General features: G+C 34.0%; 1 protein-coding gene across 1 annotated transcript; it reads left to right on the top strand.

Moving 5' to 3' along the window:
* The first annotated feature begins 3,433 nt into the window (after positions 1-3,433).
* Positions 3,434-17,037, top strand: LOC132544030 (ferric-chelate reductase 1-like). The gene is made up of 15 exons (XM_060207589.1): positions 3,434-3,589; positions 6,867-6,921; positions 7,586-7,729; positions 8,563-8,711; positions 9,016-9,107; positions 9,613-9,706; positions 10,477-10,680; positions 10,827-10,922; positions 11,232-11,397; positions 11,729-11,845; positions 12,960-13,075; positions 13,339-13,425; positions 14,641-14,797; positions 15,159-15,299; positions 16,020-17,037. Exons 2-15 carry the CDS (start codon positions 6,873-6,875, stop codon positions 16,136-16,138), a joined length of 1,731 nt encoding a protein of 576 aa, XP_060063572.1. The 5' UTR covers positions 3,434-3,589; positions 6,867-6,872; the 3' UTR covers positions 16,139-17,037.
* The last annotated feature ends 575 nt before the right edge of the window (positions 17,038-17,612 follow it).

Raw genomic sequence — 17,612 nt, 5'->3', positions numbered from 1 at the left:
GTAAACCGGGAATCTCATCTCATCTCCTGTAAACCGGGAATCTCAACTCATTTCCTGTAAACCGGGAATCTCATCTCATCTCCTGTTAACCGAGAATCTCATCTCATTTCCCGTAAACCGGGAATCTCATCTCATCTCCTGTAAACCGGGAATCTCAACTCATTTCCTGTAAACCGGGAATCTCATCTCATCTCCTGTTAACCGAGAATCTCATCTCATTTCCTGTAAACCGAGAATCGCATCTCATTTCCTGTTAATCGAGAATCTCATCTCATCTCCTGCAAATTGAGAATCTCATGTCATTTCCTGTAAACCGAATCTTGGTATTGGAGAGAAATATTTAGATATTGGCCTCTTGTGCCTGGTACATCATAGGATATGGGGGTACAAGGATATGAAAATGTGAGGGTTTAGGGACTGGCAGCCATCTTGAATGCTGCATTGTGGGTAAACATTTTCTGTTAGATCTTAGTCATAAAGCAAATGAGATGAAAATTACAGGTTAATCGTGTAATAACACCCCATGCTTCGCCTTGTATGAAGAATATTCACACAGAACAATGGATCTGGAGAAAATACTTGAATGACAAGTAAATATATATTGATTTATAATTCAGAACTGGAGACATCAGATATCACCTTCACAGAGGATTACGGAAAATAATGTACATGTAAAATGCAAGGATATACAGCTGTTTCATGCCTCATCAGTCGACAGTCAATTTCTTTTTTCTTCGAGGTGTTGGGATCAACCTGAAATCTGCTATCTTCCTTTCCCACACATACGTTAGATCAGACAAAATCACTAAGGACAGAAAAGGTTTTTTTTAAAACGCTGGATTTATACACTAAATTTTCACTCTGACCTATTCACTATCCATCGCTATATTACTGAAGAACTGATATGTTAAAATCATGCTTATTTTGTATAATACAAATAATGAAAATGACTGCAACCATTATACAAGAAACGTTATATATCCTATCCTGTTTTGTTGGCCAAATTCTACAGAGAAATGTGACTTTAAACATACACAGATAATTAAACCAGCCACAAAGTGACGAAGTGTTTGAAACATTTAAAATATCACTATAACCAAAATAACTTCCTTTGTTCTGTAGTTTACGATTGTATAGAAGAAGTGATGTAGTTTGAGTTTCATTCACATTTGTTTGAGATACGTGGAACCTACTTCCCTCCTAGGGTCACTAAGCTCGCCAACCTCACCATCCCCACTACAACCTTATTTTAATCTTTAAAACGTCAAACGCGTAAAATATAAATACTACTATATACTGCAACTATTTTTCAACTTTTTTGACAAGTCTTCCTGATGAGTTCTGGATAAATAAGAATGGTTCATTGGAAGTGTTGGTATTTGTGATTGAGAATATAATTAAATGTTCCCCGTCACCCCTCCTTAGTCGTTCGTTTGAGCTGAGTGACGTCTTGCTTTTCAGAAAGTGAAGTTTGTCTTCAGATTATTATTTTTTGTGTTTGTCTTCACGGATTTATACCTAATGCATACACACACCCGCACACACACACACACACACACACACCCTATTACACTCACACACACACACACACACACGCGCGCGCGCGAGATTTTACCATCATCAACGTTGAATACGGTGTCTTAAGTATGATATATATGAGATTTTACCGTCAGTGTTTTTGAATACGGTGTCTTAAGTATGATATATGCGAGATTTTACCGTTAGTGTTTTTTTATACGGTGTCTTAAGTATGATATATGCGAGATTTTACCGTCAATGTTTTTGAATACGGTGTCTTAAGTATGATATATGCGAGATTTCACCGTCAGTGTTTTTAATACGGTGTCTTAAGTATGATATATACTAGATAAACAAAAAAAAAACATTATCAAAGTAACAATTATATTATGGTGTCCTGGTTTGTGAACCATTCGCCGAGGACTCCCCCATGATCACGTGGAAAAGTTTGTACACTACTTAAATCAATTTTATTTTTTCTCAGAGCTCTTTCAACAGAACGAATTACTTAGATGGCTGGTCTCGTTTATTGGTAGTCTGTTGCTCTGGCCTTGTCTAGTCGAGCTCTGTCCCCATCACAAACTCTCTCCTATGTTGAATGTCTCGACTCTAGAAACCTTGTAATGGCAATGCTCGATTGATTGAGCTTAATATCAGGGACGACTTCAGATAATAATGTTGTCTAATTCTCGAGATATTTACCGGGGGTGCGACTGCATTTACAAAGGCCGTCTGAGAGATAGTCAGGTTTATCTTGAGTACACACTTATAAGGGATATCAGAGAGCAGGGTTTTCCGTTACAAAGACTATTGCAGAATAACGGTTAGAATTTATTGTTCACATCCAGTCCACTTGATATTACGTACTGATAGAATTAATTTTCCAATCGGTCAGCTAAAGATTACTCGAATGATGTATCTAGGATACATCAAATGAAGCTATATTTTGTAACACTCTTTATGGAATGACTTCCAGTTATTATGATATGTATGCGAGCATATTTGGGGAGAGAGTTGTTTTCATAACCGTTAATGTGAGTGAAACTGCAACTGAACCGATTCGGTAAAGGTCACAAAAATAGGAGAGTTCCTCTTTACTGTTGGTTACAGACACATCATAAGAACTTGAACCTTTTGCGGTCAAACATGTCAGCAGTATGTTGAATGTTGACTCATTTTTACAATCTTTGTATGTTTAAAGTCACATTTCTCTGTCCAACGATCAGTTGACTCAAGAGAAAAATATTTCATAGATCATTTATTTTTAATATCAGACAAATACACTCTATTGTGAAAGGAATTAATATAAGCGATCACTTTGTTTTCCATCCAATACATGTTATATGTATGTGTTATCTAATTGATGTTTAAAGAATATTCTGTTAAAACTAAAATTGAGCTCCAATATCTCATGGCAGCGGGCGGGGGTGGGGGGGGGTTGGTTTAGGGGAGTGAAGGCCTCTATGATTAAAATAGAACCATGTTTACACGTGGTCGTGCAAGCGTTCTCGGTGAAAGGTTCACAAACCAGGACTGTTATGAAACAACAGAGCAGCACTGTACAGAGAGCGTACGTCTTATAGCACGGGAAACGTGTCGAAAATGGCACCTTTAATTTTAATTACAATCAATACTACATATAAATACAATATATAGATTGATAATAAAAGAAGTTTATCTAGCATAAGTCATAATCAAGTTACTTCAGAATTTTATCAGCACCCTTCCATCCGATGTATACACACATACATCACTGATGGTAAATCTCACAGCAGCATTAGTGCGAGTTATTACTACGTTGCGCTTCAGTACTGACTGTGTGTTCATTACTTGGGATTACATAAAGTAAATCATGCACAGCATAAATGTTGAATGATCCTTCAGTTTTTCCACGATACTGTTGTTAGTCATCATACCAACACAGCGATATATCTAGAAGTGTTTACATGCTGTTTACATGTAACTGAAACCAGCCTGAGACATTCATTAAACCTCCCGGATCCTCAACCATCAATTTCGACCACACTGACTCAGTGGTTACAAGTCCAGAGCAGGCCCGGACCTTGACGTGGTAAGTGTGAAACCATTTTCTTCTCCAAGTACAACCTTTCTCGTGCACAACAGTAAACGTATAGATTTATATTACTAACTAGAACTGAATATGGTTTTATGTAGGAATGTAATATGTTAATTATATGTTAATGAACTGTGTTAACCTCAGTCATCACTTAGCGTTGAGAGATGCAGTTATACAAGTGTGACATCCACCGATAATACACGCCAATTCGTCTTCGTCTACTTTTACTGCGACGTTTTTTGTGTACGACAAAAGTTTTATTTATCTCATTCTGTGTAATATGATTTATATCCGCTCTAAATTGACAATTTTTTGTGTGTTGCAATTTCCCTACTCACTTCAGGCGAAAATGATGAAATGTTGTCTCCTTAAAAAGTTCCTTATAATTGTGAGATTGAGGAAATGCGCCTACAATTCCCTTATTAAAGAAGATCAATTAAAAAGAGATATGTACAGGTCGGAAGACCGAGAAAAAAATCTGCTTGCAAGCTAACTAGACTTTGACTATAGCTTATTTTAGCTAATCGAGCCTTAAGTTATCAATCTTACTCGCAAAAAATAAGTATGTTCCCTGTAATATTAATGTACAAACCTGTACAATTAATTAACTAATTAATGTTACAGAAATTACCTATTCCAAAAGATGAACTCCTCTTTCCTGGTTGAACTCCCTTTGTAGAAAAAATAACTGTGTATTGAAATAGACAACGTCCAACGTGCGTTGTATACATGACACTACAGACAGGCATACCTTCACCTGTACCACGACTTCTGTTAGCGCTAGTTAGTAACAGTAGTGACAATGACGGATCACAGCATATTGCTTTCATCTACTGTTAAGTTTTGTACATTTCTATTACTAACAGATTGTCGGAGCTCGAATTCGAATAAATAGATAAAATAGGTTAACATGACAGAAAGAAACTTGGACTGTTACAATTTCCATGAAGATTTCTTTAGCCCTCTTTATCCTTTGTAGTCTATGAAATGTTGTGTTAAAATAGACAGTATCTAGGAGTATGGTTTCTAGGATTTTGTGTCCCTAAGTATGTTTAGAAATTCTATAACATATTTACATGTACTTAAATGTTATATAATTTGTGTCATGTGGCGATACATAGAACGGTGGAAATAGACATTCTCTAACAATTGTAATAGTCTGGACGTATTAACTGTCATCATGCCAATTCATTTCATTATAGTAATTACATTAAAACATTTTTGTGTTGATCATCATGTACAATGTACATTTTTGTAATTATTCTAGGTATATCATAAAGCTAGATATTGATGTAAATGTAACCTAGGTATATCATATAGCTAGATATTGATGTAAATGTAACCTAGGTATATCATATAGCTAAATATTGATGTAAATGTAACCTAGGTATATCATATAGGTAAATATTGATGTAAATGTAACCTTGGTGTATCATATAGCTAAATATTGATGTAAATGTAACCTAGGTGTATCATATAGCTAAATATTGATGTAAATGTAACCTAGGTATATCATATAGCTAAATATTGATGTAAATGTAACCTAGGTATATCATATAGCTAAATATTGATGTAAATGTAACCTAGGTATATCTTATAGCTAAATATTGATGTAAATGTAACCTAGGTTTATCATATAGCTAAATATTGATGTAAATGTAACCTAGGTATATCATATAACTAAATATTGATGAAAATGTAACCTAGGTATATCATATAGCTAAATATTGATGTAAATGTAACCTAGGTATATCATATAGCTAAATATTGATGTAAATGTAACCTAGGTATATCATATAACTAAATATTGATGTAAATGTAACCTAGGTTTATCATATAGCTATAAATTGATGTAAATGTAACCTAGGTTTATCATATAGCTATAAATTGATGTAAATGTAACCTAGGTTTATCATATAGCTAAATATTGATGTAAATGTAACCCAGGTATATCATATAGCTAAATATTGATGTAAATGTAACCAAATCTTTGTAATTATTATATCTTTATCTCATTAGTGAGGAATAAAAGAAATGATGATGATGATGATGATGATGATGATGATGATGATGATGATGATGATGATGGTGGTGGTGGTTAGAAACAGTTTAATATACATTATTGTAAGTTTTACTGGCCGAACCTTATTTCATATCACATTTATTATATTTTACATATATTCCAGTAGCAATATTACAGTATTGTGTTATAGATGTTAATTAATTATTATTTATCAATGACTCCAAAATAGGAATGTACTGTAAACAATCCGATGTTATTGATAAAAATAAAAAGTAATTTAAGTTTATACTTAAATCACAAATTGAAATATTTATAAGAAATTTCAGATAAACTCTTTTCTTAGATAATGTCTTGCATCTCCGCCTTGACAAATCAAACGTGACGTTACAAAAGGACGTCAGACTTTTTATGTGCTGGGGCTAAAACATAAATTATTGGACAATGAAAATGGTTGTTTAACAGAGGATACACTATTGATGCTTGTCGGGCATTGCATGTGTACTTACGTGAGTAAACAAACAACGATTCGTGTATCAGATAAAGGATAGATAGATTTTACATGATATAAAATACATATCTTCTCTCCGACGCAATCATAACAGTACATACCGATATTGTTATCACACTGTATTTGCATACATGATAGATTATCATTGTGTTTCACCTCCATGGTATTAGTACAATCGGTTATCAACATTGACGTAACAGTAGTATTACACAATACACAGTTCGCTGGCAATTATTATACAAGGAACAGTGGACAGATTGGACTTGTTTTCACTATATAAATGAAATCTGAGTGATGATGCCCATTTGTCACCCAGATTTGATTCATATAAACACTAAAAATGATATGACAATTGTTCAGAAATTATAAATATCTTTTCTAACAAACAATTTAAAATTAGCCACGTATACTGTGCCTATCTTGGTCTTGTTTCAATCAAGACTTTTTCAAAGGATTTTTCGAAAAGCCTTACCAGATAAGGTAACGTTTTGTTTCAAAAAGATTAATGAAAGTTCAACGTTTGTTAGTATGGCGCCTAAATCACGCCTTGTTGTTGTTTCGTGATAAGTCATGTGAATACAATATCCGGATTAACACTGAGTCAATGGAAGATCATACTACTAAATGTAGATATTTGTATATATAACTCATCCACGTCTTAATCAGTGTGGTATTATCCTGATTTACCTATAACCATATATGTCGGTCACTTAGAACGTCTTCTGTTACCTCTTCTCCAGGTTAGTATGTCTGTATCAGTTTGGATTGTTGCCTTACTGGTCGTGGTAGGAAGAGGTACGTATACATACTCTCAATTCCTATGTCTAAATTGTTATTTACTGTCTTTAATATCTTATTCAATATATTCTGTTCAAATATCAATATATAGAAAATTTACACCCATATCAGAAATTGAGTTTTTACGGTAACTATTGATTTCTCTCATTTGAATCACTTATGTTATTGTTTTGTTTGTTTTTTTTTTTTTTTTTTTTATAATTTCAAAGTTTTCTTCCAAATAAGAATCATTACTCATGCATTTTAGAAGCTTCTATGGCACATATGTACCCAAACGACACAATAAGGCACAGTATGTATAATTTACAGCATATGACATGTTTGCGACTCATCTTTCTGTTGAGTTTCTCTATGATGAGTTGTTTCCTATGTTAGGTTTTATAAAGATGAATGCATTGGAGACAATACAAACAATAGGTGCAAGTGAAAAGCCAGAAAAGTGTTGCAAGGGGTAGCAAATCAATTTTGATTTCTTTTTAATCTATACAGAAATTAAGAAGGAAAACCCCATTCTTATTTCAGAATTTCAACAAGAGAACTGTAGAAAACTATATTGGTGTGTATTTGTAAATGTGATGTAAAAGTTGCTACTTAGTTATTTTTTCTTACAATATTCTTCAAGTCAATATTCCTGCACCAGTAATTCATGGCTGTTTTATAGTTGAAGGGTTCGGTGATGGCGCACCTTTGGGATCTTGCCTAACATTTTTCCCAAAACATGATTACGCCAAAAAGCAAATGGGGACCTCCCCCTTTCAGATAGAACTATCAGCGTCCTCGTTCATGCCTTCTCAAGAAATAGACGGTAAGATTTTGACTGTACTTCATCCTTCACGTCAGGCAGCTCCTAAATGAATAAACATTTTATATGTAGAAATTCATTTCATGTTAGTTTACATTTAAAATTATAAATAAAACAAAATAGATTAATACCACACATATTATATTATACAGTTGCAATCCGAAATGCCACTTGTGCTCCTATCTGGTAGAATCTTTAGTTCTTGCGATTTGGGAGGAGTTGTTTCCCTTCCTTGAACCTAGTGTGGCAGAGTGAATAGACTTAAATCTCGTCAATAAACCGCGAGATTCTGAGGCAAGCGATTTTTGCAGCGATGGAAAAGATAAAGAAATGTCTGAAATAAAAAAAGAAAAAGAAAAAAGAAAAAAGTTTTTTTTCTTCTACAATTATTTTCCTCGTGAAAAAGTACCTCAACCAAGTCAGAATATTAAGGTTAAACGACATGTTCCAAACTACACTGAAAGAAACACTTGATCAGACACTTTTCTGTGTTTTCTTTGTGTTAACGAGGGCTCGTAGGTTTGAATCTCCCTTTACATTGATATTCCTGCTAAAATCGGTTACATAAGAGGAAAGTATAATGTAGATATTGGTAAACAACGCAAACAGCTTCCAGGATTGATTGTCAACAGAACTGCCCCAATAGTATGTCTAGCATCGCCTCATTTCAAGCGGGTTCGTTCCTAACCGCGATAACTTCCATTGTATTGGTATATTAATTCGCATTTTTATCGAGAGAACGTTTCTCAATTTATATTTTCTAGAGAGAACAGGTTAACAAATCAAGCATCAATATTAATCTTATAAACAATTACGTTTATTTCCATGTCTCTAAGTGACCTTGATGGCACCTAGTGGTGAAACTTTTGTTGGATTTATGCTGAACGTACATCGACAAGCCGGGGATACGGAAGAACTACTTGGCAGATTTACAAGTGTCCCGGCGGACGGCACAAAGGCAGTGAACTGTATTGGCGGATTGGAGGTATATCTAATTTATCCTAAAGTCATTAAAAGTACTTAATAATGACTAAGATGCACTTAGGAAAAAAGAAAGAAAATAATGACATTTCAGCCATTGATTTATGCGTTGGATAACGCTATTGAAATAATTATTTATTTATTCATTTATTAAGAAACAATTATACATTTAATATGCAGCAAAGTTTGTTTTTAAGCTTTACAAAATTCCATAAACATAGAATACACTTATCACAATAATTATAGACGGTATGGGTTCGACTATTGTGAATACTTTCTTAAATAAGAGTATATCAATTTTGCTTTAGAATATGGTTACTCATACAGACAACAGGCAACGAAAACAACTGACGTTCACATGGAAAGCTCCGACATATGAAGTTGGTAATGTCACATTCAGGTATGATATTTGTGGAGGTAGTATTGTCTTTGACGTAGAAGTCTCTTGTTCTCCTGTGATATATTTTCTCTCGGCACTTCATTGTATTCGTCTGATATGTTGACAAAACCATACTTTGAATCTTATTTATGATAACAAAGTCACATGAAATACATCTTAAAAACAGGAAACAGAACTTGTAAATTATCTTTATGTATTGATGTCAAAATGGGAATAGCAACACTCTTCGATAAAGATTGTAATAGGAATGATGATCGTGGAAAATGGTGACGTATTTTTGCAGATGCAGGTAGAGATATATTTAAAATATGATAAAACAGATAAAAACAATTAGTCCACCGCTATAGTAGACAATGCATATAAAAGTTTTAAATATAATTTTATTTGTAAACAGTCTTAATCCATCCTTTTATTGAGATATTTCAAGATGCAACGAAGTGTGTTATTAGTAGGATACCATTAATTTCATATTGCAAACTTAATGGAGACTATTTTGAAATTTTAGAGCAGCGTTTGTGAAGTCATTTAAAGTGTTCTGGACGGATGTTACACAGGATCTCCATTCACAAACACCTACAAAACAGACTGTCGTCAATGAGGTGAAGTATTTAATTCAAATTTCTTCTATATACTCTTCAGCTGTAAATTCCAGTGATTTTAATCTTTAAAATATATTAAGCATGCTACACTATTTCCCTGCACGTACACAACCGTCACGAGAAAGTGAACATGACGCAAAAATGAAAATATTTCTTTCGCATAACTACCCTGTTATCAGTGTAATAAAATAGAGCAACATTTTGCTGTGTCACTATGTCATACGTGTAACATTATTTTGACTGGAGGTTGCCATAGTTTCCTGGCGTGATATGCATAACTATGTTATCAAAAAGAGATGAGGATTGAAATGATTGCAAGTTCAGATTTTATATTCTTTTCATCGCAAAAGTATGAAAGTGACGTGATAAAAAATTTTAATATTTGTATCCGATTGATACATTGTAAGTGGTATAGGATAAATTATTTTGTGTACAGATTCTCTTGATAATCTTTACATGAAGTAAAGTCATGAATAAGACGCTCCATTTAAAATATTGAAGAACCTTTACATTTAATTTTCAACTGGAAATAGGATTGTGTTACACTCTAAACAAAGAGCAAGGTATTGCTTCCTATTATATTATAATGGTATTGCCTTGAGTTGATAACATTTTGAGGCATTTTCAATTTCTTAGATCCATACATAATTGAAAACATTAAATGACAGCTGTGAAAACAGGCACCAAACGTCAGATACTTTCATTTCTTTTTTTTTTTCCATCTTTTAAATCTGCCTTCGAGTAAATCTGAAATGTAATGATTCATTTAGATTCAAGCCAATGAGGTGCGTATTAACTACGATGACTGTGGTAAAACTATGGGTTGTTTATTGTACCCAAAATACTGCAGTGGCCAAGACTGTGATGTAGGACTGACGTACACGATCAACCACCTTAACGCTACGTTCACTTTCTGGGCGAAAACAACAACCCAAAGTTATGTATCCGTTGGCTTCTCCGATGACCGACTTATGGTAAGTTATTCTGATGTATATTTAGCTTCAATAATCCTTAAGTTTCATGCAGAAAACAGCTTTTATTGATTTTTCATAAAACAGTCATTCAACTATGTTTGTTCACATTTCTCGTCAGAAACATGTTTTGAATTTTCACATTTAAGGGAAAGGACGAAACCATATCATGTACCTATGACGGTAACATTGTGACGTTTCAACATGGGAACAATCCGAGATACCATAACCAGCGGCAATATAAGGTAACGTGTAATCGGCTCACAGGCTCTGTATCCTAATGTCAATCACGTTGTCTTTCAGCTGAATGTCAGCTTCAATAGTTTAATAGTGAGTGTTGATGGAAACAAGGAAAACATTCTTCATTCAATATAAACATAGACCCGTTTTGTAATCGTACAAAGAATGCTTATTACCCTGATCTACGTAATTGAAAATGTTTAACAAAAAACGGTTTATCACAAAAACATATTAACAGATACTGAATATCAACGAAAAGCATTTAAAATGAATAATGATTGACATTTCCCTTCAATGTATTGTTGATAATACAGAGAGACCAGTTGAGTGACATGCACAGCACTTATTTAGACGGGAAGATGTACTGTGCATTTACCCGCCCTCATGTCATGAACGTCACCGAGTACAGTTCAAAGATTACAACCTATGACCTTAATGACCCTTACTATGTCATGGTAGCCTGGGGACATGTTTATGAAGGTATGTGAGGATTAATGTTAAATGATCAGTTATATACATATTTCTTTTATTCATGTCATTTGTAGCTTGTGTCTTAGAATGCTTACATGGGGACAGATGTGAAAATGATGGCTTAGGAAGACTTTCGCTTAAAGTCATTTATTTTGTCTAAAAGAAACATAATATTTGCAAGAAAACAAAAGAATATTGAATGGAAATCAGTGACTTCAGACCTTACTTTGTGGATCAAAGTTGAAGAAGACTTCGAGAGTCATCGTTCCGTCTGAACATGTGAAGTCTATCATCGTACATATTAAGTATCATTTATAAATTAAGATAATATTATGTTTAGGTACAGACGTGATGGGTAAGCACCAGGAACTCCCAGTGACCTCACTTAACCTGGTACAATTTAACAAGTATGTCATTCACCGTGGAGAAGCCTTGCCACTGCTTACTCAAGTCCACGGTACGTACACAAACGCTATTTAAAGATTATGCAAAAAGTCACATAAGTAAATGACACCATTTGCATTTTTGTAATACAAAGTATGAGTTAGACTGAGTAGAACCAAATTATGAATCGAAGTGCATCATACAGTTGTTTCGTCCTTCTAGGACTCGTAAGTGAAACGGAAGGCCTAAATTTTGAAGTCTAGGAAAATCCAAAGTGACCGAAAGAAAAGTCTAGCCCTAGACGGGGAGGTGCACTAGCCCCATCATTTAATAAATGTCGTAATTTTCATATATCAGATAATTCTAGAATAACGCCAATACATGTGTATATTATGAAGCGTGCCACTAATCAAGTGAATTTAAACGTGGCAAGCACGTTACGGCATACCTCGGGGGCTTAAAGTCCACCAGCAATGCCTACCACCTGACATCTTAAAGTTGTACAAAAGACACAAGTAAATATCACCTATTAATACAAATTAAGTGGTAGAGTAGTTCCAAAGATAAATTTCATCATAGAGTTGTTTTGTCCCTCATTAAAGTCTGATATGTATAAGCATTCTTAGTATGTAAACGCCATTGGCATTATGTGAATATTCGCAGTGACGTTCTTTGTATGCTGGGTCATTTCCGAGTTGCTGATATTGTCGGTGTTTCAATACGACTGCTGGTGTGGCGAATATCCTTTGAACAAAATGACAATACAGTGAAAGTCAGTAACAACTGTATTGTAAAACAAAAACAAAATTGTAGAACTTGCTGAACCATTCTCGTATAATATAAAGCGGTATATGTGTTTGGGATATTACCCAATGTCACCGATTTGAGAATACAGTTGAGCTCGTGTAAATATCATTTTTCATACATATCACATTAAGCTTTAGGGAACAATATGTTATGTTGAACTTATTTCCGAATACCATTTTAAACAATGGTTTCCTTTGTTAGTTTACGGGTGACGTAGATGAAGCAGAAGACGCTTACCCTTCCTGAAAGTTTGGTATTATTTTTTTTTCGAGGGGTTGTACAGACATCTCTTCTGTATATATTTTGTTCTAGTTTATTCAATTTTTAGTTTGAAATTAAACTTGCTTAAAATGTCGCTTTTTCATATTGCTTTGGTACAGGAATTCTGATGCTCGTCGCTTGGATCATGTTTGGCGGTTTGACAACTGTGATAGCAAGATATTACAAACCAATTTTCCCAGGAAAGCAAGTCTGTGGCACATCTGTCTGGTTTCAGGTTGATATCATTGAAATTTAAGACATCACATAATTATTCTTTATAAAGTATTTGATCAATCACATACATCTTTATCTTCATAGAAAGTAGTTACAGTAACTGTAGTTATAACGGTGATGCTATCATGATATTAAATGATTAGATTCATATAGCGACAGATACAGACCATACAGTGAATAAGAACTGTTGTTAAATAATGATACAGATTTCAGTTTTGAATTTGAAGATGTAGTTTTCATGATGATCTTTGATTACACTTATAGATGCACAGAGCGGCAGCCATTGTTGCATTCGTCCTGACAGCGGTTTCATTCATCATCATCTTCGTGAAAGTAAACGGCCTGACAAATGTACGTTAACCTTGCCAGAATGTCCTTCTTTATTATCATGATTTTTTTTACTATTTTATTGAATGTGCAGTGTTACCGATTTAGTGAGGAAATTTGGTGTTTGCACACGTTCATTACTTGAAAATTTCATTACCAATGTGTATCTATACAGACGAATCTTTTTCAAAGTTGCCTTTTGTTCTGTTTTCCACAATATCTTCAGGGTTGTTGGTACATCTTGAAGGACACTTTCGCCAGTCTCAGATACAAAGCCGCGAGGGATCTTTAGAATTTGTATCTTGGTCTATCTTGAAAATTTAGTGTCTTGCATGGCAGAGGTACATATATAGATCACTGCTATACATAAGCAGACATCTTACCTTAATACGAAGGAGAGGTGACATTGGCTATATCCCATACTTTTCAACGGTGAGAATATAGTCCTGCCAAAAGTTAAACAATGATCACGACAATTGGTGTGTACATAACTAACACAGATTCAAGGCCCACAATCCCTTAATTACACGGTCATTGCCCTTTGTTAAAATTTCGTGTCTAGAGCATAACTTTGCTGCAATTTATACTAGGATAATGAAATTTATTGCATACATAAGTCATACTGGCAGAGTGCAGTGCGCGTAAATTCAGGGCACGAAATCATGTAACGACAGAGTTACTGCCCTTTGATATAATTTCGTGTCCGGGGCATAGTTTTGCTTGCTTTTTACCGAGGATAATGAGACTTAGTGTAAACATTGGTCAGTAATACTAGAACAATACACATTGCACTACAGTCAGACATAGCAACCGCAGTTACAGTCAGAGCAATTCGTGTCCGGAGCATAACTGTTTTATGAATTAATGCGGATGAAACGTATGATACGTACGTGTACATTTAGAAAACAATTTTAAAAAAACTATTTTGTTTTCACACACAACTGACGATATCATAAGCACACAGACTAGTAACAGCACATACAGCATAAGTATGTGTCAGACACAAATATATTGACATACCATATTAACACAGACAAGAAAAGGTCCAGTCCAGTCGTTTGTGGGGATCATTCATCAGTTCCACTGATACACTTGTTGGGTACATCTTGTGTCCTGTTAGTGATTAAAAGTGGAAGCTGGATATATTGTTACAATTGTTTTATCAAAATATCAATTGCAAATATGAATTGAAATTATTGTTGTTCAGGGCTGTACATTTAATTTTATTTTTTTTCACAGGATACCGAACTTCACGGCTGGCTAGGTATAGCAGTTATGTCAGGAATAACGCTGCAACTATTTGGTGGACTGTTGCGACCCGACCAATCAAGCAATTACAGAAATATTTTCAATTGGGGTCACTGGTTTCTGGGAAAAGCGATTTTTCTCGTAGCAGGTTTATATACATATTTTATGATACGTTTTGCTTGTATGTGTTATTTCGATGAATAATTCTCAATGCGTTGACAATTATTTGACATCTTTCTTTTTCTTTAACGTATATATACAATTATAAAAAAACCAATAACAATAAATTAAACAGTGTATGACAATATGTATGGATGTTTAATAGAACGGTGTCAAATCCACCATAACTAACAACAATGCATTTATCTGATTTTGGATCTATAAATCTATTGGTGAAACACAATTTTTATCGAAGAACCTTTTACCGCCAGCTAAAACCGAGACATGTTTATACCGGTTACACTGCCTGAGTGTATTTGTAGATTTAAGTATTTCTTCTTTTGTTATAGTCGTGTCTTGTTTCGTGTTATTCAACACCGGATTCCTGCCTCAGGTCCAGGAGACATTCGGTAACATCCTGACAGCTTTGTGGATTAGTCTTCAAGTCATCTGGGAAATAGTTTTTGAAGTTTACAAACGTAGAAGACTTGGTACGTATATGTGTTACAAAACAAATCCGATCTGCTGAGGAGTGAAATGACAATGTTTGTTTTGATATCGTTCTGGTAATTGCTATTGCAAGACTACACAAAATGTAGCTGTATTCCTTATCATTCCTTACACAGTTAAGATTATATTTTGTATCGTGACTTAATGAAGCACATAATTTCATCCGTCTTCTTAATCAGATATGTAGATAAAGTTTATAAGTCATTTATATTCGACTTTGGTAGAAATAGAAATTTCTACTTGACGCATAGATATTCAGTTGATTCTGGGGGTGGGGGGGATCTTGAAAAAATAAGCTTGTACTATACTTAATATATTACCATTTCTGTATTGTAAAACACATTCGTGATACACAAATACAGGTATAACGCAATTATATATACATGCTAAATTTATAGAATTTTGAAAGACGTCTTTAAGACAACCTTTACATATTTCCAAAACATTTATCATTGATCATATATATATATATATTGACGTAATTACAACGTAGATAGGAATACATTTCATACGAAATATTTTAAAATAAGGGGAAAATTTAAACGAACGACGACACTCTGTTCTTATGAATACGTTTAACAAAATTAGTCTATGTCTATTAGTCTAACAATACAACGTGCATGGATTGAAAACAACTCACGTAGTCATGACAACCAAAAACGGATTTTATGTTTAGTACATCTATTTTTTTCTTCTTACAGGAGAGGACAACAAACTGGGAGAATTATCGTCATCAACACCAAACCTGCTTCTGATATTATACATGGCTACCCTATTGGCGTTAGTCGTCCTGGCCTTTTTATCGGTTTTCTTTTTTTGACTTTCGAATGATAACATTATATCGCTAATTGGTAAAGATAACAATTGAAAGTCGGAAGGAAAATTTTCATTTGACCATTTGCCATTGTCGTTTCTTGAAAACTTAAATTACTAACCCTCTTTGATATTAGTTTGGGTCAGAAAAATTTTATGAGGTCATGTGCCCAGATGAACACGGAAAAAGAATATAAATGGGAATTAAAGACCACCAGACCACTAGTGTCTGTGAGAAGCCTCATGAGTAAACACATCATGATTATACATATATCTACAATTATGTATTTCCCCTTTGAAAAGAGATTGTTGTCAAACTGGATTATGTAAGTTTAGAAGTAAATGTAAAGAAATTAGTGTATATATAATATAATATCTGTTGTAATCAATTCAGTAATATCAGACTAGCAATTATTTCAGGCGATTAACGCACCTTTCAATACCTCATCGGACGTTTGTATAAGAACACGTTTGTAATCGATGAAAATGTAGCACACTATTGCCTTCTTGAACATAAACCATATTTTTCATGTTTTAGAAAATTGTTTTATGCTACTTGTCATCATATCAGAAAGCATTATTTGTATTTACCAGAATGGAATATAAGTACATTTATTAATAATATACAGTCTGAACATATTCTATAATTTTTTCCTTGAACGTCATGTAACATATTACAGTGTCAGTAGTGAACTATCAGTTTATGTACTTAAACTCGAATCTTGGTATATAACTCAACGGGTTAGAAAAATACTAGCACTAGTCTTTTTTAAGATGTTTAAGATGAGAAAATTTTGACGAATTCTGAAAAGAGATGCACATATACGAGGTACGAATAAATTATGTATATATTTATTATTATGTACAAACCATCCATATTTGCGATAAAGGCAGTTTTTATGTAAATTTGTAATAGATATGCATGTCGCTTGTTTCCTGATGTCATACAATCCATAGCAATATGATTTTGATATTTCAAAGTCATTTTTTCTTCCTCCGTCTTAATGTTTTGAGGAGGTCTTTATTTGCACGTAACGTTTGTAAATAAAGCGCAATTTGGAAGTAACTTCCATGTTTCTGTAGATTAGAGTTGATCTAAGATATGTTAATTTGTTTAAAAAGAATCCTTAAATTAGGTCAAAACGATTAGAATCCTGCCATGACAAAAGTGACAAATGCACTAATTCCGGTCGGGTGACGCAGTGGTAACACACTCGCCTTTCACCTAGCCGACCGGGGTTCGATTCCCGGAACGGATGTGAAAAGGTAAGGGGTCACCTGCCCGACCACGTTGGTTTTCCCCGGATACTCCGGTTTCCTCCCACAATAAGACCCCTCGCGCGCTTACATCTGGGCCAACAAGAGTTATTAGTATAAGTTGACATAACTTGTTTCGCAATTGTTGTAAAATAAATAAAGTTTATATTTTACTAATTCCATAAGTATATATAACATATTCCGCTCTTTTAAAAAGAATGGAA

The sequence above is a fragment of the Ylistrum balloti genome, unplaced genomic scaffold (genome assembly GCF_031769215.1).
Source record: "Ylistrum balloti isolate Yb309-2 unplaced genomic scaffold, AGI_CSIRO_Ybal_v1 Utg369778, whole genome shotgun sequence".
NCBI classification, from domain to species: Eukaryota; Metazoa; Mollusca; class Bivalvia; order Pectinida; family Pectinidae; genus Ylistrum; species Ylistrum balloti.
This window is presented reverse-complemented; position numbering and strand designations above follow the sequence as displayed.